A 23,018-nucleotide genomic window follows, 5' to 3' on the forward strand; every position below is an offset into this window, starting at 1 on the left:
TTTTGCAGGATGTGATGGTATGGAGAAATTAAAATTCACTGTGGCCTAATGGAACACCAGAGGACATTCCCATTTTCTTCAGAAGTGTCCCTCCATTGATTTTCTGTTACAGCATTCTGTCTTCATGCTCCAAGAAACTTGGCTAACTACTCCCTTTCTTGTTGATGGGTTTAGTATACATCAGGCTCGGGCCAAAAAAGGGCCTGTAGGATGTCCCTATGGAGGACTTTTAATGGGTGTAAAACATGAGCTATTCTCTTGGATGGTGTACCCCATTAACCGGCTGGTAATGTATTGGCGTTAAAGTAAGCCCGGGGTGGGGGGGACCAACTTCAGACGGGTATTGTTGATCAAAATATATGATCCCGGGAGGTACCAGGACTGATGCTATATTTTCCTATGTGGATGTGTTGATTACAAATTGGGTAAAGAAGCCAGGTGAAGAGGGGATCTTATTAAATGGGAGAATCAATTTCGATTTTTTATCTGAGTGGGAATTGGTAGTATTAAATGGGAGAATCAATTCCATTGATTTGATTCTGAGTGTAAATGATATCATCAGTTCCATTCCTCAGTTCTGTCATATGTGTGTGGATGTTTCCTTTTCTGGAGCCATGCTGTTGTTTTTCCAGCTGTATCCCCCTCTGTGTAAGCCTAGCAATGTATGTATTGTAATCATGGCTACTCAGTCTAGTCCACATTTCAATGTTCTCAATGTTGTTAAAGCCTGATTCTCTAGCCACCAATTTTTTTATTGAAAAACTACAGTTTTAACATACAGAAAAAACTTTTGTTTCAAGACATTGTCACATCATTTCTATACAGCAGGAACCATCGATTGCTGGCATCTCTATGAACTACTGAAACTACACAACAGAATTTTTTTTGTAGTCGAATGGAAACTTTAGAAGTGCTGTTAGATAGTTTACAATAGCACATACATGTTTATTGTTTTGTCCAGAGGAAATCAAAAGCCACCATGTCGCCATGTCCCCATCCAAGGGGGCGAATTTGCCTAAATAGGCAGAGCGAAGGTCACATAACGCTGGGCAATTCAGAATTAAATGCTTCAGTGATTCCACTGAAGCGGCACAGAAGCGACATAGATTATTGTTTACAGTGGGATGTTTCCTTTGGTGTAGAATTTCCTTCGAGTTCAAAGTGTTTAAACGGAAACGTAGGAATTGCTCACGATAGAAGCGGGTATAGCATTGAGTCAGGTATTGGGCTTGGCAGTTAAGTTTTTTTTGTACATTGCCTAGCCATTTAGAGGTTGCCATTGTTGTCCGTTTTTCAACCTTGACGATCCATGACCATTTGGAAAATCGTGCGCGATGAAGTCAAAACACGAAGAGCAATCTATAGAAATTTGGGACGAAAAAATAGATCGAAATTATTGATTTCTGCGGCCACGATCCAGTCTTGAACTTTTTTTTGCCATTGGTCTAACATGCAACTGGAGCTTAGATCACTATTGAGAGTGAATATTTTATAGGCTGGCGCCCCATTCACGTCTTTTATTTTCCGCCACAGCAGGATGGACTTCCAAATCATATGGGTGAAGAGAGAGTTTAGCGATAGTTCATGGCGTATCAGAATGATTGGAACACAGTCCGGAAGATTCAGAACACGTCTCCAGAAAAGCCCCTCTAGTTGGTTCCATTTTTGCTCACTAATGATCGAGCCGGCTTCTGTGCCGAATGTTAAAATAGGAACTACCTTTTGAAGGTAGAACGTGAGTACTGGAGTTAGCGAAAATTTTCCAAAGTTGTTATTAAGCTTTGCCGCTTGGAGCGCCAATCTTGCTGCTTTCAGTTTTAGAACATTTAGCCACTGCTCTTCACAGAGTGAATTGTTGAACTGGACACCCAGATAACGGATCGAATTGATTTGCCAACGGGCCAAACAAATGCACAATCTTTTTTGCTGGTTTTAGACCCTATTGAAAGGATTTTCGTTTTTGTCTGGATTGATTACTAGTTTATTAAAAGTTAGGTAATCAAAAAGACAGTTTAAGAGCCGATGTAGTCCGATCTGCGTTTTATCGATCAATACCAGATCATCTGCATATGCAATGTAGCGCACTGGAGACATATTTACTCTCGGGGGAAAACAGTGTGCCTGATCGAGATGATTCTGGAGCTCTGCCAGAAACAATTTAAACAAGTCGGCGGCAAGCGGACAACCTTGCTTCACTCCTCTTGTTGTGGAGATGCTACCAGATAAGTCTCCGTTCTTACTAAGGCGTACGCGAAATGAAGTGTTCGCGTGAAGGGCCATAATTGTGGTGAGAATATTTGCAGGACAATTCCATTTAATTAATTTTGTCCAAAGCAGTTCACGATTAATGCCATCAAACGCTTGCTTCATATCAATGAAGGCTAGGTGTAATTTGGTTTTTTGTTTTAGGGCATCAAGTTTCAGAGCTGTTAATATAGAGAGATTTACGTCCACTCCAGTACCCTTGGAGAACCCTGTTTGGCGGACATCAAGAATTCCTGCTTTTTTTGCCCAAGCTGCCAGTTTCACTCTCAAATTGGATCCAAAAAGTTTGCCAATGCAATCTAGGAGGGCAATGGGCCTATAGTTTTCGAGAGCATCCCAACTGCCCTTCTTGTGAATCGGAATCACAAATGCTGTGAGCCAAGACTCCGGCAAACTGCGTGCGCTGGCAATATTTTGAAAAAGGAGCTCAATGAAAGGGGCCCAGATTTGTGGATTTTTTTTTAGCATCACGTTGCTAATCATATCTGGACCAGCTGCACGCGAGTTTTTGAGCGTCTTGATGGCGTCCACAATTTCAATATGCGACATTTCTACATCCCATGGCACTTGGTTTACTTCAGGAGGTAACATATGGACCTTAAAATGACTGTTAAAAACTGCCGTGAAGTGCTTACACCTGATATCACCAGCAATCGTATTCTGCGTTAAGTTTGTACTTATTGAAGATTTCAAGATTTTCCAAGTATCTCCTGTATTTTTGGTGATCAGCAGCTTCATCATGAATTCAGCACGATCTTGCTTGACGATGAGTCTCTGGGATCTAGACCAATTTCTATAGATTGCTCTTCGTGTTTTGACTTCATCGCGCACACTTTTCCAGGCGACGTTTTTTTGTTTTTTTAAACGGCGGATGTCACTTCTTAGCTCTTTTTTTTTTACCTCCATCACTTTGCTTAACCAATGATTGTGATTTGTAAACTGGCTGGGTACCATGTTGTTTGTTGACTTGTGTATTGATAAGAGCGGCGTATAGTTGACACCAATTGGCAGATTTATCAGATTTTCCGTTAAGGAGCATATCTTCTTAATGCTCAATCTTAAGCGATTGCCACTTGGGTGTGCCTCTACTGGCGCCGAATATCATAGTGCAGAGTTGGGCGCTGGCAGTAGGCAATCTAGTTTTAATACCCTGTGATCGCTCTTTGTCGAAATTATTGAGTGAAGAGCACTGGTCTTCTCTTCAAAATTCCTGGACACCCAGAAGTAATCAATGATGCTGTGCATTGAATTGCGATGCCATGTCGGTTGAGCCGGCATGTCACCTCGCACCCTATTTATTTATTTATTCATTTATTTACATTTATATAGCGCGCAAGCAGCCCAGGGGCATTGAGGCGCTGTTACTTGCATTAAACTTAGTTACATGTTACAGGCATGGTAGAAGTTGTTGACACATTGTGAATGTTACATATATCGCTTTGGTCGTATAATACATGATACATGGAGGTATTCGTGCTGGTGTGTCTGGCCTTAAGTGAAGAGGGTGGTCTTCAACGTTTTGCGGAAGGTGGTGTGGGAGGCCTCGCCACGGATAGTGGGTGGTAGGGCATTCCAGTGAGAGGGCGCGAGATAAGGGAAGCTGGTTCCGCCCGCTTTTGCTTTTTTTACTCGTGGCACCGAGAGCATGTTGGTATACGGCGATCTGGTTGGCCTGGTGGAGGAGACGAGGTGTATCCTTTGAGAGAGGTATGCAGGAGCAGTGAGGTGGATGCACTTGTGGGTCAGTGTAAGGGCTTTGAATAAGATCCTTTCTTTTATTGGGAGCCAGTGGGCTAGTTTTCTGGCCTCCGAGATGTGTTCTCTTCTTGCAATGCCTTGGGCTGCCCGGAGTGCATTGTTCTGTATTACTTGTAATCTCTCTAAGTTTTTATTGGAGGTTCCTAGGAAGAGTATGTTACAGTAGTCTAGCCTAGAGCCGGTGATGGCTCTGGCTATGTTGGTGCAGTTTTCTTTGGAGAGAAAGGGTCTGACTGCATTGATAAGTTTGGCATGATATGGAGCTGCAGAGGCAATTGCGTTGATTTGTCTGTCCATGGATAGGCTGGAATCCAGGTAGACTCCCAGAGTTTTGACAGAGTCGGAATCTTGAATTTTAATGGAGTCAATGGTGAAGTGGCTGAATTGGGCATCTAGGTTTTTTAGGGTGTCGGGAGAACCTACCAGGAGGAGTTCCGTCTTGTCGGAGTTGAGGCATAGGCCGTTATCTGCCATACAGGCTTGGATGGTGTTGTAGAGGTTGTTGAGGGTCAGGGAGTCAGTGGTATAGTTACCTGTGAGAGTGAGGAGGATCTGTGTGTCGTCGGCGTAGTTTGTGTAGGAGATGCCCATGGCGTCGAGGATGAGGAAGAGGGGGCGTGTAAAGATGTTGTATAGCGTGGGGGAGAGGCAGGAGCCTTGGGGCACCCCGCAGAGTATGATGGTTGGTGAAGCTGCGGCTAGGTCCGAGAAAACTTGCATGGTTCTGTCTTGTAGGAAGGAGGTGATCCACGCTGTGGATTCAGGGGAGAATTTGGCGGTGTTGGAGAGATGGTTGCATAGGACGCTATGATCAACAAGATCAAATGCCGCTGAAAGGTCGAGGAGTAGGAGAAGAGCTGGTTTACCCATGTCTCTTGCATCGTCCATCTGATTTTTCAGGTCCAGTAGGGCTGTTTCAGTTCCGTGTCTGGGGTGGAAGCCAGATTGTCGGAGTCCAAGGAGTTTGTTCTCTTCAATGAAGTGTTGGACCTGCAGGTAGGCTGCTTTGTCCACTATTTTAAGGAGGAAGGGGACAGTGGTGATGGGTCTGTAGTTGTTGGGGGAGGTGGGATCGAGCCATGGCTTTTTTAGAAGAGGGCGGACCCACGCTTCCTTGAGGGAGGCAGGGACTTTCCCTGTGGAAAAGGAGGCTTTTACAAAGGCAGTCTTTGATAATGGAGGCTGGGCATGCATCACCTTTTCAGTTAGAAGGTTTGATGTTCCTCATTATGTTGATGATGTCTTCTTCCTGAATGGGTTTGAAGGAGAAGGGTAAGGGGCGATCAGGGGCAGGCAGTGGGACTGGGATGTGCTTGTTCGGAAGGGCTTGTTTAGTGGCTAGTATTTTGTTTTTGAGGAGGCTAAGTTTGGATTGCATGGCCTTTTGTATTTCGTCACACCAGTCTTTGTCTTTGGTGAAATTCTGGGGGACAGGAGTGGGTGTCTCGAGCTCTCTAAAAATGGCAAATATTTGTACCATTCAACATCACACAGTTATGCGTCTCTATTAGATTTGACCAACGTTGCTCTTTCGCCCCTAGTTCATCATGGGCAAGTTGGCAATAGATGTTGGAGTGTGGATCACACTTAAACCAAGACCCGTTTAAGTCTCCACAGCAGATGATTGACAGGTTGTGATATTTCAGCATTGCATCATCCATTAAGGCGCTAATCGCTGAGATGAAGACAGATTCCTGTATTTTGGCTGGGTTCCAATAACAATTTATCAATAGCAGAGAATAAACGACATTTGAGTGTTCAGTCCGTGAATGCATGATAGATCCTTGGACATATGGGTTTGGGTTGGAGCAACTTGGACTAGACCAGTTTTGGGAGAGCCGTATCTTGGTCAATAGTCCTGCACTTGGGCGCCCTTGTTTGTTTTTAATGACAGGGTTAATCAGTGTAGCAAAGCCGTCTCTCATTGGTGCCTCGCTCAACCAGGTCTCTTGCAGACAAATAGTGAAAACTTCATCCAAGGGGACCTCAAACTCCTGGAACAGATGATGGAACCCTCGAGTATTCCACAAGATGATGGAAGAGGTGGCATCCTGGTGACATAGTCATGGCTAGTCCTGATTTTGATTTCTCTGGTGACTAGCCTTTTTTTCCTTTTGGGCACTAGGGTCACCTGCTTTCCCCTCAGAGACCATGCTGTGACGTAGAGTTCTCACCTCTGCTGGGTTAAAGTCGGCCGAACCTGAATCCGGCTGATTGGAATTGGAACTCCAGGAATGCTTTTCTGGTTCAACCGAAATATCAAAACCAAACAGTAATAGATCCTCGGCTGCTTTGAGTAGCGTATTTCGTACTCCTGCAGCATCGATGTGTAACAGCACAGTATCGGAGCAATGTTCATTCACATATTCGACGATTTTAATGTCATCCGAGTTTATCAGCCGCAGAGGTGGAATATGTTTGAATAAGCGTAGAACGTTTGCTCGATTTAAGTTCAGCTCATTTTCTTCTTTGTGGATGTTTTGTAGTCTCAATTTACACTTATAGTTATTTTGTCGCTGTAAGTGTGGAGCTTGAGATCTCCATGTGGGACGAGTTTGCTGGTTGCGTTGACTTATGGTAAATTTTGGATTTAAATTAGTTGTTACATCCATGTAGTTTGAGTCATCTTTGTGAGAAGTGATTGGATGGCGACTATGCACTGCTTGCCTCTTCAGTGGTGATCGACCTTGTCTTGAATTAGCGGCTTCTGGAAACCTCTGCATCTCGGACAGATTTTCATCACTGGCACCATGCGATATTTCATCATCGCTAGAGTTTGAGTATGTAGACAGATCGCATAAATCCAGCGAGTCCAATTTCACCGAGATGACTGAAGAACTGTCGTCTGAGTTTGAACGACGACACTTGGCACCTTGTTTCAGGGGGGGCTTTAATGCACTGGGTTGAGTTACTGTAGGACCATTCACATCCTCAATGTTGCGCTTGAAAAGCCCCAACCGCGGGTTGTAGTCAAGTTTCTGAAGAACCTTTTCGTGGATGTGTGAGCTGCCGGTTTTACTTTTTTAGTCGTAGTATTTTGCTTCACATTTTTGGCTTGAACTATGAGCTTGGATTTTGTGCTAGCTGCATTTGATTGTGTAGAGCAGCCAGCTATGTCATTCTTTACATGTCCTATAAAGATGCCAGCTATGGGAGGAGCACTTGCCTGAGTATCAGCTTGTGTTGCGGCAGATGATGAACTCGATGTAGCTTGAGATGGTGGTTCCGCATCCGCTACTGCCGACGTAGCGTTCAACGAAACATACTGGACAGCCCCAACCAAGCTGTGAGAAGCACTGAATGCAGCTGGATGGCAAGCGTCTTGACTTTCCTCCAGCGGGACAGTTGTGCAATCATTTTGAAATGTCACTGAGACAGAAGAAGCACCACCTTGCTTCTCTGCTTGCGGCCTAGAAAAAGCGTTCAGCGGTGAGACAAGGCTGTGCTTGTCAGCTTTGAACTGGTTTGAACTATGGCCTGAGTTGAGTAGGGGCGCGATCTCAGTCAAGACCTCCAAAAGACATTTTAGCTGGAGGTCATGTCTCTCTTGTTGTAGGGTGACAAGGTCGTTTAGACGAGAATGCCAGTGTGCGCTTGCATCTTTTCCTGCTTGCACATCTTGCTGAATAAACTTGGCAAAAGAATCAATTTGGTCCAGGTTAGATGAAAGGTTCAGTAACATAGCCCCTTGATCTCTAATTGTTTCATTTAACGACTCATACAGCTTGACAAACGGGATATGGCTTGTGATGACGCCGCAAGCACATTATTGTGCAGCTGTATTGCAGCACCCACAGACAAATTGATTTTTGAGTTTAGTGTTTTCTGACCATCTTTAACTGGAGTTGGAGCATTTAAGTGCTCGAAGCTGGACGTGGAGGGTTTTGATGGAGTGGTTATTAGTGCTGGATAATTTGCGCCTTTCAAACAGCTGCTACCTTCTCGCTGTTTGGCTGTACACATCGAGATCAGGAGTTTGCCTTTTTCTTGGAGACCAGAGCACAACATTGTTTGAGGAATCAATGTGGATGTGGCCAGCAAGGTTGTAATTGGTTGCGCTAAATGTTTCTGGCCCATATTCGTCGTCTGAGGATTAGAAATCGGTCGATCATTATGCAAGCCATGTTGGACTGAATTCACATCAAGTGTCCCAGATTGTGGCCGATATGGGACGTGCTTATCAGCTTTGGGCGCAGAAAGGGCCAATACTGCATTCTCAGGCATGCAACCAAGGCTCTGAGGAGACAAGGTTGAGGCTGCAGCACACTGCACCTTATGCGCTTTGATAGTAGTGATTGCTTCACTGAACTTCAATGCTGTCAATTTCAAGTCCTTTGGTGCCTCAAACAAATCGCTGTTTTCCACTAGCCCTGTTATCGGCAGTGAGAGTTTTTTTGGTAATCAAGCGTTCTATTGCCTGAAAGGAGCGAGATCAGGTCTGTTGCACCATTGCTGGAAACAAGCTGCGAGGCCGGCGTGATACTTGAGTCAGCTGCGGTAATACGACTATCCGACTCAACATTTGCATGTGTCACTGAGCGAGCATCAACACCCCCCTGGTCGATTAAGAGGAAAGGAGCAACCAACGGAGTTCCTACTTTGTCGGTTTTATCCTGAGTAGCCGCCGTGGCGCTTATGATTTCTGCGTCCGTGAGATCAAAGGGGGAGAAATAGGATTCAGGAGGAGGAAGTTTCACTGCATACAGTACATCTGCCACTGCACAATCAGCTGGCGGCGTCAGGATCGATGCAAGGTCAGTAAGGGAAAGCAAAACCAGCGGTCTTGGTGCAGAATGGGAGGGTGTCGTGCCTGCTGGCTCAGTAATAGAAATGGGATCAAAAATGTCAGCTTGAACTGGCGTAACAGTAGATTCAAGGTGAACAATAGAGTCATCATGGTGCACTTGGGCGGTGGTTTGAGGCGTGGCCCTCGCCAGAGGGCCCACAGGCTTCACGCAAACAGCGGGCTTAGCTTGTGGCTTCTGGCTTGCAACGGCAACAGCAGCCGAAGTTACCGGCAAGGCAGTTCATGGATTTAACATCCGACGCTGCTGCAGTGTCTTGTGGCGCGTCTGCGTCCCACCCGAAAGGCAGGCTTTCGGAGTAGCGACCATCACCAGCGCCTGCCCCCGGTCGCTCCCGGGCGAACTGGGCAAACTGGAACTCTGCCGGACTCCGCGCCGCTCTCCGCGCGGCATAAGTGTATTTATATGAAACCACTGGAGATAGAAAGCAGACTCCACGTAGGTCGCTGCAGCTCCTCACAGATACACACACGGAGAGTCTCTGGGCAAACTGGGACTCTGCCGGACCAATCAATTCACTATATCTCAGTTAGTTTCTCCTTATTCTGTGCCATTGTGTCAACAATGCAGCATTCACCCCTTCAGTGAACGAACCACTAACTTAATGATTTCCCAGAGTAGGCAGACTAAAACCTTTGCCAATCATCTGCTGAAAAGTAATTGGGCCATATTGAAAATGTAACTAATAAGTATTATGCTTAACAATGGGGAGGAAAATTAGTCATATTACAAAATTAGTGATGAGAATAGAACCCACTACCCATGAGCTGATCTCTTCCCTGGTGAGTGTTCTAACCTCTGTTCCACAAGAGCTCTGCCAATGACACATCATGCATCACCCAATATAAATTTGCTTTCAGCCCAAGAGGTCTGCATGCAGTGTGAAGAGAGCAGGCATGTGCAGCCATGATGTGCCTTGTTGATTGACATGTTGGCAGCTAGTAGCGAAACGACAGACAGCAACTAGCAAAACTGTATCAGCCACATCTCTAGGACATTTCCTTTCAAAATAATGGCGATATTTACAGAGGAAACAGCCAATTCGGCAGGAAAATGTTAAATGTCCAAATTGTGCTCGGAAGTGCTGTGCATTTCCATACAAAACACAAGGTAGTCCATGAGGGGCAAGTAAGATTTGCCCAGGTGTAGCATACAATACTTTTGTAAGTAACTCTTGTAGTAGCAACATGAGAAAGAATAAAATATTATATTTTGCCTCAACCATATGTATCTTTCATTGTCGACTAATTGCATGAAGTTGCATCTCTTGCAATGGCTACTCCTACCTTTTGTCTGTACCAACCTGTATCTGTCATGCGCGCATGCTTTCAAAGGAGTCACGCTGGATGGATATGTGTCTGTGAGATGTTATGTTGTTATTTTATTGATCAGAGAGAGAGGTGAAAGATCAGGATACTTTCACAATACATATGTTTACCCCACTTTGTTGTCTGACTGATCCTGTTGGATAGAATTTAGGTTCAACTTGAAGATCACCATCAATGACATACAAGTTGCAAGGATGTAGTCCGTGAAATTGGTCCAGAACAGTGTATACATCTAGGTCAATCGCTTACCAATGTCATTACATATCTGGGAGACCGCGGGGTTCCTATCAATGGTGCCTGACAAACTTTGGCGAACACATTACTAAAGATCATCAGAGCAGGTGTTCCGGTCACTATGCACCCATGCTTCACTAATTTCCCAAACACTTCTGTCTGTAATTTTGGAAAACTGCTTCCACTGAAAAATGCTCTACTGCATGAGATCACATTTTCCTTATTCCATCATGATAATTTTTCTACCATTGCACAATACACATACATACTAAGTCTTCCCCTATCCACAATCTCTCAATGCATCTCATCACCTCATTATCCCTTTCTTCATTGTTTGAGTTGTTCTTAGTTCTTCCTTACTCTGGAGCAGGGTCTAGGTATCTCTGGCAGAGTCATAATCCCCAGTTCATTGGTCAGATTCTCATCTCATGATGTGTTTTTTTCTACAGAATACTAACAATCACAAATGTTGTACAAAGGCAGGGATCGCAATCATCTTAGACGCAGCACTGGTCATGATACTATAGCAAATTAAGTGATGTAATATCTGGGGACAAGTGTGTGGTCACCATCTCAAATCAACGTTATCTTATCTTTCTTTTACAGTATCATTTATGAAGTGACAGGAATGTGGCTATTCGGGAGACAGTTTTGCAAAGTCTGGATTTCTTTCGATGTTCTGTTCTGCACAGCGTCCATCGTCACATTATGTTTCATCAGTCTGGACCGGTACTGCTCTGTCGTGACTCCCTATCATTATTCAAAGAGGATGTCCCATCGACGGTGAGTATTCCCTTCTCGGGATCAGTGGAAAATGTGCAGTGTATACACCAATAATTCTCTGAACACCAAAATGGGCCTCATTACAAGTGTGCCGGTCTGGGAACTACGGTACTGTTAAGTTTGCCGGTAACGTAGTTCCCGGACTGGCAAACTACGAGTTCTGCTCGCGGGTGCCATTATAGCTGCCAGGTCTGTCCTGGCGGCCGTACCGGCACACGCGAGCAGAGCGTGTAGGATGTACCGGCACAATTCTGCCTATGGGGCTCTAATGGGAATGGCGAGTAAAAGTTTCCGGTCCTTGGCAATGGGGAAATACAGGGTCCGCCAGGGTTGTAACGGCCCTGTATTTCCCCATTGCCAGGGGCCAGAAAAATTCACAAGTTTGGAGGCAGCCTGTGGTTTAACCGGCAAGACTACTGCCAAACTTGTAATGAGGCCCAATGTCAATTTGCCCATAAACTACAATATGTGAATAACTAATATCACACCAGAATGAAAATGCTGTACTGATGGTGGTTGGTCCAACTTTGCTTCATAAGTCATCATGATAGCCATTTTACTTTTTTAGTACTGAAAAGGTCACATATTTGAGGCATGTTTATGGGACTGGGGTGAACTGGGTGCCACCACTCACTGTGTGATGCAGGCCCCAGAGGAGGCATACAGAGGACGCCACAAGTTCCCTATGCAACCACCAGCCTTGGCTCCATAGTTACCTCTCGAAAAACCTTGATTACTCCAGCCATGTAGGAATGGCTGGCCTGAGGGGATAGTGAGAATGATGTTCACAAAGAGGACTTGCCCAAAGATTATGTGACAGGTTTCAAAGCAGCCAGGTTGTAGAGCATGAAGAAAGTTACAACTCCACACCACAAGTAACTCCAAGCCTCTGCATTAACTCTCTCTACTACCCAGGGATGGTTGTGTGCAGGTAGCAGATCACTGTTCCATCAGGAGAAACCCCCTCCCTATTAAATTGACTTCCCACTTTTGTGTGACTTGAAGGCTTGACCCCTGAGTGAGGATTCCCAACCCTAACCGAAGAGAACTTTCTGTACAATACAGAATGAATGTGTTTGAATGATTCAGAAAGCAGAGATTAGGTCCTGTTACACTGGAGGACTGTGGACCTATTCTTATGGATGTCCACAGGGCCAGGGACATTCACGTTAGGAATGGTTTTAGCAAAGGCATTCAGCAGCAATGAAGGAAAGTGCACACGCTTCTGTGATCCCCAAACGCCAGTGTTTGTTTGCGCCTGCTCTAAGGAATAAGTTTATCATCTGATAACCAGATCTATTGAGGAATTATAGAAACTGCAGCGTTTCTTCCACCACAACAAAAACAAATGGAAATGCAAGGATGCATCTCTAGGTGGTCTGAGCAGCCTAGTCGATATGCCAAGTGAATCCAGGTAACGCACAGCCTGCTAAATCCTATGAAAGGTGCCACCTGCTGAGCTGCGCGAAATGGACCAATCGCTGAGAGCCCACACCTGTGATTGACACCTTGCATCATGTTTTGACATCTGGTGTTATTTTTTTCTCCCTGTTGGAACTTATTTTCAAAGGTAAGCCACTTAGACTAAGGATAGGACAAGAGAGGAGAGGGGGAAATGAAACAGAAGAAGTGAGAAGTGGAGGATAAAAGGAGGAGGAAAGAGTGACATATGAAGAGAGGGGACACGGTGAAAGTAGATGCGGAAAGACAGGAAAAAGGGGAGATGTGAGGGGATTGGTTGAGAAAGAAAGAAGAGGTAAACAGAGTGACATGCAGAAAAGAAGGTGAAGGTTGAAGAGGTATGCGTGGTACCTCTGAACCTCACCTCAAAATGGCCCTACCATCAGGGCCAGAGCAGATAGTGTTGGGGGCTGGATAGCCCGAAAGAACACACGGACACCAGCGGGTAGCATAGCAACCTTCTTTATTGAAATACAACCTGGAAGTGCCTTCTCCTGGCACCCTCCTCCTCTCACCACGTCACTTTCCCCAGTGTGTGGACTGCCTTAAAGGGGCAGCCACTCGTAACAACACCCCCGGACAAATGTCCTTACAAGTATCTTAAACTTGGCCAACTGACGACACTGTCAACACTCTTCCACTAACCTGGGAGGCCTCCTGATGCTCCTCTGGGGTCTTCCTCATGTCTCTGGGTGGGAGCATGCCGTCAGTGTCTTCCGCACGGTTGACCTGACTTTGAACCTGTGGTTCGAGGGGGACCCACGTTTCATCGTGAATGTCTGTGTATTCTGGGTCAGGATCCTCGGGGGGTGGCTCCTCTTCGTCAGGTCTTGTGACATGCTTGAACCTTGAACTGTTGCAAGTCACTTCCTGTTCTCCATTCTCCGCTGTTATCATAGTCCCTTTTACTGCAATTACTTGAAGGGGCTCGGGTGAGAACTGTGAGTCTGTCTTTTTTGTTATGGCTCTTTGTACCCACACCTCATTTCCTATTTGGAATTATTTTGACTGTGCCCTCCTCCTTCTGTCAGTCTGCTCCCGCGTTTTCTCTTTGGTTGCTCCATCTCATTTGATAACTTCCTGGTCTGCTTCGGGCCGCCTTGTTGGGTTGTTGACAAGTCTGGTCCTGACCTGGTACTTCATCATGAGCTCTGCAGGGGTTCTGTTGGTGGCTTCGTGGAGTATGTTCCTATAGTCTCTCAACATTCTGCATAGCGCTTGATGGCAGTCAGTCCCCTCTAGGCGTGCTCTTTGTATGGTCTTTTTAATGGACGCCATAAGTCTTTCTGCCATTCCGTTAGCTTGCAGCCATCTCAGTGTCACTCTTTGGTGATGGAATCCCATGTGTTTTGCGAACACCCCGAATTCATGACCACTGAAAGGAGCTCCATTATCTGATTTTAGTGTGTCTGGTATCCCCCACTCGCTGAAGACTTCATCAAATGTCGCAGCGACATGGGCAAAGGCTGTCGATTTGACCCGTTTCACTATGGGGAACCTGGAGTGTTCATCGATGAATAATAGTAGATAATCTCATTCCTCCCGTGGTCCATAGAAATCGACCCCTACTCTCTCCCAATGGATGGGCTGGGATTGTGGTTATTCTGAGCGGTACCGGCGGCACAGGTTTTGCTGTTCACTGGCATGCCGTGCAGTTCTTAACCCACCGGTCGACCATATCGTCCATGAAGGGGAACCAGACATTGCATCTTAACTGTCTTTTTGTGTTTTCAACTCCATGGTGTCCCTCATGTGCAGTTTAGATGACCTCAGAACGCAATGTGGAGGGTATGACAATTTTGCAGCCTCGTACCAGAATGGCCTTGTCTTGGACCGCTAATTCTGTGTGCACTCTCACCAGTCTCTCGATCTCGTCACAGCATACACCTTGGTGTCTTTGGACTGCTCTGCGAAAGTCCTTCCACTTGTTGTTTTCTGTCAGACTGATTGCCAGGGCCATGGATGGGTCTGCGGCCGATGCCACAGCAATTGTTTCAATGGATATATCGGGCGGTAACGCATTGGCGGTGACGTAGCTGATGTATTCCGCGTCACCCTATCGAGGTGTGGGGCTACCAACTGGATGTCTGGAGAGGTAGTCTGCTGGATTGTTCTCACCCCCTGGTCGGTGAATGATGTCAAAGTCATACTCCTGCAGACGGATTCCCCACCTCTCAATCCAAGGTGACATTTTCGTACGCGCATTGCCAAAAAGTGATAGTAGGGCTTGATGATCTGTAATCAAGGTGAATTTCTTCCCAATGATGAAATTATAGAAGTGCTTGCACGCCCAGACAGCTGCCAGGCTCTCTTTCTCTGCCTGGAAATAGGCAGACTCCGGTGGGGCTAGGGCCCTGCTGTCATAGGCAACTATATGCCTTGGGTGGGTGTCTTGTCCGCTGGTTTGCACTAGAATGGCACCCAGTCCCACTGGGCTGGCGTCCACTACTATCTCAGTGTGCCATTCGGGGTCAAAATATGCCAACTTCCTAGCCTCTGTCAGGGACTGTTTTATGGTGTCGAAAGCTGCTTGGCATTCCTCAGACCATTCGAATGTGACTTCCTTTTGCAGTAGGCACCTGAGAGGTTCAATGATGGACACAAAATGTGAATGTATCAAGCACAGTACCCGGCCATTCCCAGGAATGATCTGACATCAGCAACTTGGGTAGGTGTGTCCAGCTGAAAGATGGTTGATACTTTATCGGGGTCAGTGGTCATCCCATCTGCTGAGAAAATGTGGCCAAAGAACTTGAGTTTGGCTTTGCTGAATCGACATTTCTCAATATTGAGTGTTAGTCCGGCCTCCTGTACTGCCCGACATGCTTCGCAGAGTGCTACATCATGTTCCCTGCGTGACTTTCCAAAAACCAGAATGTCGTTCCTGTAATTGAGAGTCCCTTTGATGGGACGTATGATCTGCCAGATTGTTTCATGAAATATTTCAGCCGCTGACGAGATCCCAAAATGTAGCCGCTTGTAGCGGAACAGTACATCGTGCGATGCGAATGTGGTGATGGGCGGTGAATCCGGGTGAATCACTATTTGGTGATACCCCTGATTCAAATCCAATTTTGAGAAAAGGACAGATTTGTTCAGCTGGACAATCATGTCCTCGATTTTTGGTCCGGGGTTCCTTGTCGGCAAAAGTGAGTCACCTTTTGAATGACCCTATGCAGTGCAGCGCGGAATCCGCTCCCCATTGATATATCTTCGAGATTGATGGGCTTATTATCGGTTTGTTGTGCAGTAGTTGAAACTCTGTTTCTCCCATAATGTTCACTATTGCTCCCGAGTCAATCAGAAAACAGAGTTGTTGATTGAAAATGTCTATCAATATCCTGGGTGCCTGCTGGGCTTCCTTTTCATCCATGATAAGATTGGCAAAATCATCTTGGGCATATAGGTCATATGCACTATCATAGGAAAACTCTCCGTGGGTTAGTAGTGATGGCTCATGACGTGCTGGTGGTGGCCCATCATACTCATCCCTCAATTGCACAGTTTGTCCTTGTGTCACATACTCTTGGTTGTCTTCGTCCGGATTTACTTCCTCCAACAGCCTTATGTATCTCCTTGGCCCTTGCTGGTAGGGTCGTGACTGGTAAGATTGGCTGGGGAATGTTCTTTGGGTTGGTCTGGCCTGCAGGCCTGTACCCATGCGCGGAGTGGGAAACGTTTTCCTTCCCTGCACATAGACTGAAAATGGCCTTCCTTGCCACAGTTGCCACATTTTTGGGAGAGCGCAGGGCAGGATCCTGCATGCGGGAATGCCATTCCACATCTGTAACATTGTCTTTGCATGCGCGGGGCCGACGTGATGCTTCTGTCGTAGCTCTTGAGGTTGCCAGCCTGTATTGCTGCTATGATGTCACTCTTGTCATGTTTCGTGGTGGTGTTGGTGGTCATATGTGTGGCCTGCTTTTCCACTCTCTCAAGTATGCGTGCCATTTCACTCATTTGTTCAATGGTGATGGGTTTCTTCAGAAGTTGCTTCTGTAGTGCCGATGACACGCAGCCCTCGATGACTGAGTCGGATCGCTTCATCTAGCGAAAACGCATCAAACTGACGGCGCGCACCTTTAACTCGAAGTCTTGTGATGAATTCATCCACCGTTTCCTCAATGCGCTGTGTGCACTGGTTGAAGACATATCTCTCATAGTCTCTATTGGGGGCAATGACGAGGCGTTTGTTTAGGGCTGTGATGAGGCTACCAAAGTCAGTAATTTCAGTTGGTGGTATGGTTTTGATCAGCGTATTTATCTCTGTACCCGCCGTGTTGATGAACAAGCGGCGTAGTCGTGGGGAGGTTTCTCCCCTGCTGCATCTATAAAGTTATTAAAGTCCTCCAACCATTCCACCCACCTTGCACCTTTATCTGCTTGTGGCATCATGGGGAAAGGGAGCGGCATGCGCCATGCTGTGACGGTGGACCTTGAGACAGCTGGCGGTGGTTGCGAGCTGGACGATGCCTGATCTGCGGCGGTACTCATGATGAGTGCATTTGAGGCCGCTTGCTGCCATCAGACGATACCACGGCAGGCAGAAATGGCTTGCACAGCGCCAATCTCTGGTGCCAAGTGTGGGAACAGGGGGTTCCAGAGTCCATCTGCTGTGGTGGTATGGCACCGGGTAAGTCACATGTGAGAAAAGTACTGTGATGAGGAAGAAGGTTGCAGGAGGATGAGGAGTAGCAAACAGAGAAAACATTTTTTTTTTCCTCAATTTGTTCTTCTTGCTGCCAGGCACCTGTTTGTGAGATGGGTATGGCGGATCTATCGTGTCACTGGCACTTGCAGGAGCAAGCACGGCGGGATCGCACGTGTTCTTGTAAATGGAGACGCACACGCGGCGGTGTACACGGCGGGATCGCACGTGTATGCTGTGCTTGTAGCACGCACACGTGGCGGGATCGCACGCAAGTGGGGGAGGGAGAGTTCAGAAGCGCCGCTCACCTGGGCACGTGGAATGGTGCAGGAGCGGGGATCCGTGGGAGCAGGGATCCGCAGGCTAGTGGGATCACTAGCGAAGGAGGAGCATGCACAGAGGGCTCTCTGGCGCCGGAACAAGGAGGACCACTGGTGGGAGAAATCTTTGTCGCCAAATGTTGGGGGCTGGATAGCCCGAAAGAACACACAGACACCAGCGGGTAGCATAGGAACCTTCTTTATTGAAATACAACCCGGAAGTGCCTTCTCCTGGCACCCTCCTCCTCTTACCACGTCACTTCCCCCATGACGTCTCCCCAGTGTGTGGGCTGCCTTAAAGGGGCAGCCACTCGTAACAGATAGATGCCCAAATATCCACCAACCTCTCCCCTAACTACTCCACATGCTTAATTCACATAATATGCATACGTAACAAGCCACCAAAATATTGCACAACAGCACTCCTTCCAGTACACATCAGACATCAAAATGCTACCACTCTCTAAGAAAGGTATAAATCACAGTCCCAATTTATGCATCCCCAATAACATAACCTGCTCCTCTCTCCTTCAGACCCGCCAGGCACATGGCAGTGGAGTGTGGTATCAAACCCAGTGGCACAACATAATAGTAATACAGAGAATGGTGAAAGTTGAAGGGGTCAAGAGGACATAAATGATTAGAAAGGACGGCAGTGAAGATAGGACAAATGTGGGATGAAAGGAAGAGTATAGAGGAATAGGATGGAGGAGAGAGATCAGCAGAGGCAAACTGACTGAGTCACTTCTAAACAATTGCTTCTGAAAGTCTAACAAGGCTTGAGCACAGTTAATCAAATCTCAATCTCGGTCTGGCATGTAATTGTGTCTGACTCAGCCCTCGAGACCCGCCCTCCCCGGACCACATCACAGCATTTCGAGAAACCTAGCTCGCCCTGTCACCAACTTTCTTCAGCCCTATTAGAAAAGAAGAGGAATTGCCCCTGCTTGACTGAACGAGGGCAGCAGAGTGTATGGTTACAGGGGGAAAGCAGATGGTTCCACAGTAAAATGCAAGGAATGGTAAGAGATTCTGTGCAAACTGCCTCTCAAACCCAGACGAGGAAGATGATTGCTGAAGGGGGGGTGGGGAATTAGAATGAGGAGAAGAGAGGAGGGATATGGAGAAAGTAAATGGGGGGATGAGATGGGGAGGATAGTGAAGTGGAAAAGGGTACGAGTCTAGCAGAGATGAGAGAGGAGAGGGAAGGTAAAATGGCTGAGGCACAGGAATGTCGATGGGAATAGACATACAGAGGAATGTGGAGAAAAGGAGAAAGGAGAAAGAAGTAAGTACATATGGGGAGAAAGGGTGTATAGTGAATTATAAAGTGGCTTGAGAGAGACAGAGAAAGACACAGAGAAGTTGAGGTTGACTTCCAAGGTCATGTTGTAAAGTATGCGAGAACCAGAGAAGATTTCATTACACAGAATGCTTACCCAAGCTCTGCCTATCATGCACATCACTCTTCATACCCCCTCGTTTTCAGAAGAATCATTATCCTGGGATTGTCCCAAATGTAAATAGGCTAGTCTCTACATAACAGACCTAGTGCACCTGAGTTCCAGCTCAGTGCTCTCCAGGACCCTGGCAGGACTGGAATGACGTGGTTGCTGTAGCCAATGTACACAATTTGTATTCTAAACCTGGTGTGTGCGTTATTTAAGCCTCAACTGAATTTAACTCAGAACTGTTTATACCTAAAATGCCAAAAACCTTGCAGTCTTACATTCAATGATGCCCTTGGACATACCTCTGCCTGCAAACCCCTAAATAGGATGTTTTAGGATTACAGCTAAAGTAAATCAAGCCTACAACCACTCTCCCAATACTGACCCTCAGCCACTGTGAATTTCCATTTGCTTATTTAACTAAATCCTGATTCTTTCGACTTATATGAATATGTTTTTACTGTTTGGCACAGTAGCGTTCAGAAATGATGTGGAGCATTGAGTGTTGGCGCTTTTTGGTTTTCAGTGCAATGATGCTGTTTAATGTTAGTACAGCTAGTGTTCTCAGATTTCTAAGTTTTGAAAATTTTAATTTGCTCAATTATTGTAGTTGCCTTCTATGTGTTGGGTATGTTCATGCAAGCGGGATGATACCTTTCCTTTGTGATCCATTTGTGCCTTCTTGCAGCTATTCACCTATTTTATAATCCCCTGACCTTGTGTATCAGACCTTAATTTTGTGCGTTGACCAACTTTGGCATTTCTTGATCACCATTTCTGCTGAAGTCATCCATCGCCTCATTCCAATCCCAGATTTCTTATTCAGATGTGGACGATCATTAAATGGATCCTCGAAACTCAGATGGATCTGTACTTTTCACGTATTGCTCAATGCTTTCTTTTCCCACCATGGTGTATGAACTCGTACTTAAAGAATGAAGTGAGTAAAATAATCGGACTGTTTCCAGAGCACACAATGATGACGTGTTCTCATGTTATTTTGCAGGTGCATTATTATGACCATAACAATCTGGGTCTACTCCTCCCTAATATCCTTTCTTCCGGTCATGCAAGGCTGGAACGAGATACCCGGCATAGACTTTGATACCGGCAAAGAGTGCATCTTCGTCACCAACTGGACATTTGCCATAGTGGCTTCTGCGTTGGCCTTTTACATCCCCTTCATGATCATGTGTAGCATGTATTTCTTCATCTACCGAGCGTCTCGACTGAAGGCCACTCGTATTGTTTCCCAGACACTGGATCTCCATTATCATCCAGATAGCAAGAGGAGAAACAACTTGCAATTGGAAAACAAGGCAACCAGAACAATGAGCATCATCATCTCGGTCTTTGTCATGTGCTGGCTGCCGTACTTTGTGCTGAATGTTTGGATAGCCACAAAGGGGACAGAATCAGCCAGCGCAGTCCTCATCAACTCCTTCAAAATCCTTACTTGGCTGGGCTACTGCAATTCCACAATCAACCCCATGCTTTATGCCTTCTTAAACAGGGACTTCCAGAGGGCATTGAAGAAGTTGCTGGTCTGCAGACGCTGGAGATCCCAAGTGGACATTGGCGATGACATGGTCTCAATAGTTACCTTTTCAAAGACCGCTCAAGAGCAAGACTTCAGCATCAAGTTGCCAATGCCCACCAGTACTTTAAAAAGTAAACAAATGACAACATGTAATTCAGATGTCCAATTCTGAGGCAATATCATCATATTTAAATCCTTTAATCCTGTACAGTTCGGGGTGGGAGGTTTAGGGGGATTAAAAGTGGACTCTTTGATACATCTTTTGTTTTTCTTACCGTGAAATGTATCTCAACATCTAGACAATCAAATCAACCCACAGGTTTCTTGACATTTAAGGGTTCGGGCTTCCTCTTGACACACGCAAGAAATAAATAAGCAATCAATAGGTCTGTCAACTAAATTGCATACCATTACTATTCTTAGCAACTTTATATACAATTTTGTAAAGCCTATGAATGGAAATGTTAGCATGTTGAATTCTATAATGAAACTAAGTTTTGTAGGAATTACGTTTCTCATCACATCATACTGATTCTCAGAACTAATCAGATTGCATTCACAGCAAGCAAGTGTGAGGCATAAGGGCTGATGGGATCATATGATCTTTCATTCAAACAAATCAGTTCCATCAGCACCAAACTTCATGAAACCAGCGCATCTCCTTCCAAATGACTTTGACAGAATGTTCAAATACTGCATGTGTACATCATCTGAAAGATTACCATTGAAATAACGGTGTGTAGAAATGTTTACATTTGTTGTATACGGTTTTACAAACATTGAAATGTTTATAAAGTAAACACAATTGTATAATGTAGTGTAGTTGACAAGTCCGATTGACCATTGTGTGGCCAGGTGTTCATGCAACATTTCTGTCGATTAATTTCCTACCCTTAGATTTTCCCCCTTAGTGTAACTGTTTATGATGAGCTGAGTATTAATAAAAATACTTTAAACAAATGTATAAACATGCTATAACAAATGTCTCATCACTTGTTTTTCCCTTCAGCTTACAATGGAATCCTCTTTTTTTTTCGTTGCCCTTTTGCTTCACCCAGCTTTTCCTTTCTCTTTCTTCCCTCCAATACATCTTACAGTCCCTTCCCCTTCATGAAATTGTAGTGATGTCATGCCTGACCCATTGTGGCTGCATCCAAACACATCAGTCCCTCCTCATTTCAGCCTTTTGTATAACACTTGCTGTTATTCCCCTTAGTAAATATTGGACTGTCTTCGATCCTCATCGTTTCATTCTCTGTAATGGATCACTTGAACAGTTGCCTTCAATCTTTGCCATGGAAAACAAACCACTTTCCTATGCTAATCTTGTATGCCTTATGTAAGATTTGGGCCACTTGCAAATGTTTCCTTAGGATTTTCTAATATTGTATTTGCTCCATTTGTTCAAGCACCGGCTCGAAACAGATAATGTCATAAGGAGGCTTCATGACCTCACATCCGTTCATCAGGAGGATTCTGAGAAACAAGCAAATTGATTAAAAAGCAACAGACGGAACACAGCACTTGCAAAGTACGATATATGAGCCATGGTTCATTAGCACAGGTTTCTTTGTGCGTGTTCGCAAACAAACACCAGGCTGGAGTCAAGTCCTATCAAGTGGCAGCAGGTCAAACGTATTAACTGACGATAGTGCTGATGGAATGTGTATTTCTGATAATTCTCCACTTTCAATTATTATAAATCTTTTTTGACCGATTCATAAATGTATAGAATGACAACTTGATCACAAATGATTAGTCTCAATTGATAATTAACATGCCGGGGTATCTGGGTCAGCACAAATTAGGAGTTGTCACATATTAGTATAGTTTGGGATGCTATGATGGTCTACCTTGGGGCATAGTGAATTATGCTTTATATACAACAGTAAAGGATTGTAGCTTTGTAACAGAAATACTAATTCTGGAATATAAAACCTTAGACTATAATCATGTTAATTCCAAATTGTCTAACCTACCATCAGAGAAAGAACTTAGAAATGTGTGAAATAAAAGATAGAAAAGAAGTTCCCCTAGATCAATCCATCAATTATTATCGTTCGGTAGCTACAGATCAACTTTAAAAATAAAATGCCAACATTTGTAGACTCATGACTATTAAAATTACAGGTACATGAGGGCATTAAAATCAATGAAAAGATCAGTAGAACTATACTGTAAGGTTCCAATACACGCCTCATGTGCATACTGATATGCAGCACTGTATAAGAAAGATGACCCTGACCAGTCTTCACAGATGAGGCATATTCAGACAAAAACAAAGTCACTCAGGTGTAGAGAAAGTAGCTTTAGAGTCTATGCAGACTATGTGAGTTGGAACTTAAAAACCTGTTAGATAACCTAGCTATGACTAAAATATCCAGAAAGCATGACATTTCTTTGGAAGTGAAGAGAATACATTATT

General features: G+C 45.2%; 1 protein-coding gene across 3 annotated transcripts in view; it reads left to right on the top strand.

The window, feature by feature from the left end:
• The window catches only part of LOC138516797 (histamine H2 receptor-like), a 623,453-nt gene extending 601,277 nt beyond the window's left edge, over positions 1–22,176 (top strand). The window contains exons 4-5 of one of the 3 annotated variants that reach the window (XR_011282313.1): positions 10,997–11,173; positions 20,060–22,176. Coding sequence is in view for 2 of the 3 variants with exons in the window: in XM_069632203.1 (XP_069488304.1) it covers positions 10,997–11,173; positions 20,060–20,765 (883 nt within the window). In the remaining variant the exon portion in view is untranslated. The remainder of the gene's footprint in view (positions 1–10,996; positions 11,174–20,059) is intronic. The other 2 variants (XM_069632203.1, XM_069632202.1) reach the window with 2 other exon arrangements.
• Positions 22,177–23,018: the final 842 nt, after the last annotated feature.

Source organism: Ambystoma mexicanum, chromosome 6q, assembly GCF_040938575.1.
Source record: "Ambystoma mexicanum isolate Mex_15411 chromosome 6q, UKY_AmexF1_1, whole genome shotgun sequence".
Classification (NCBI taxonomy): Eukaryota; Metazoa; Chordata; class Amphibia; order Caudata; family Ambystomatidae; genus Ambystoma; species Ambystoma mexicanum.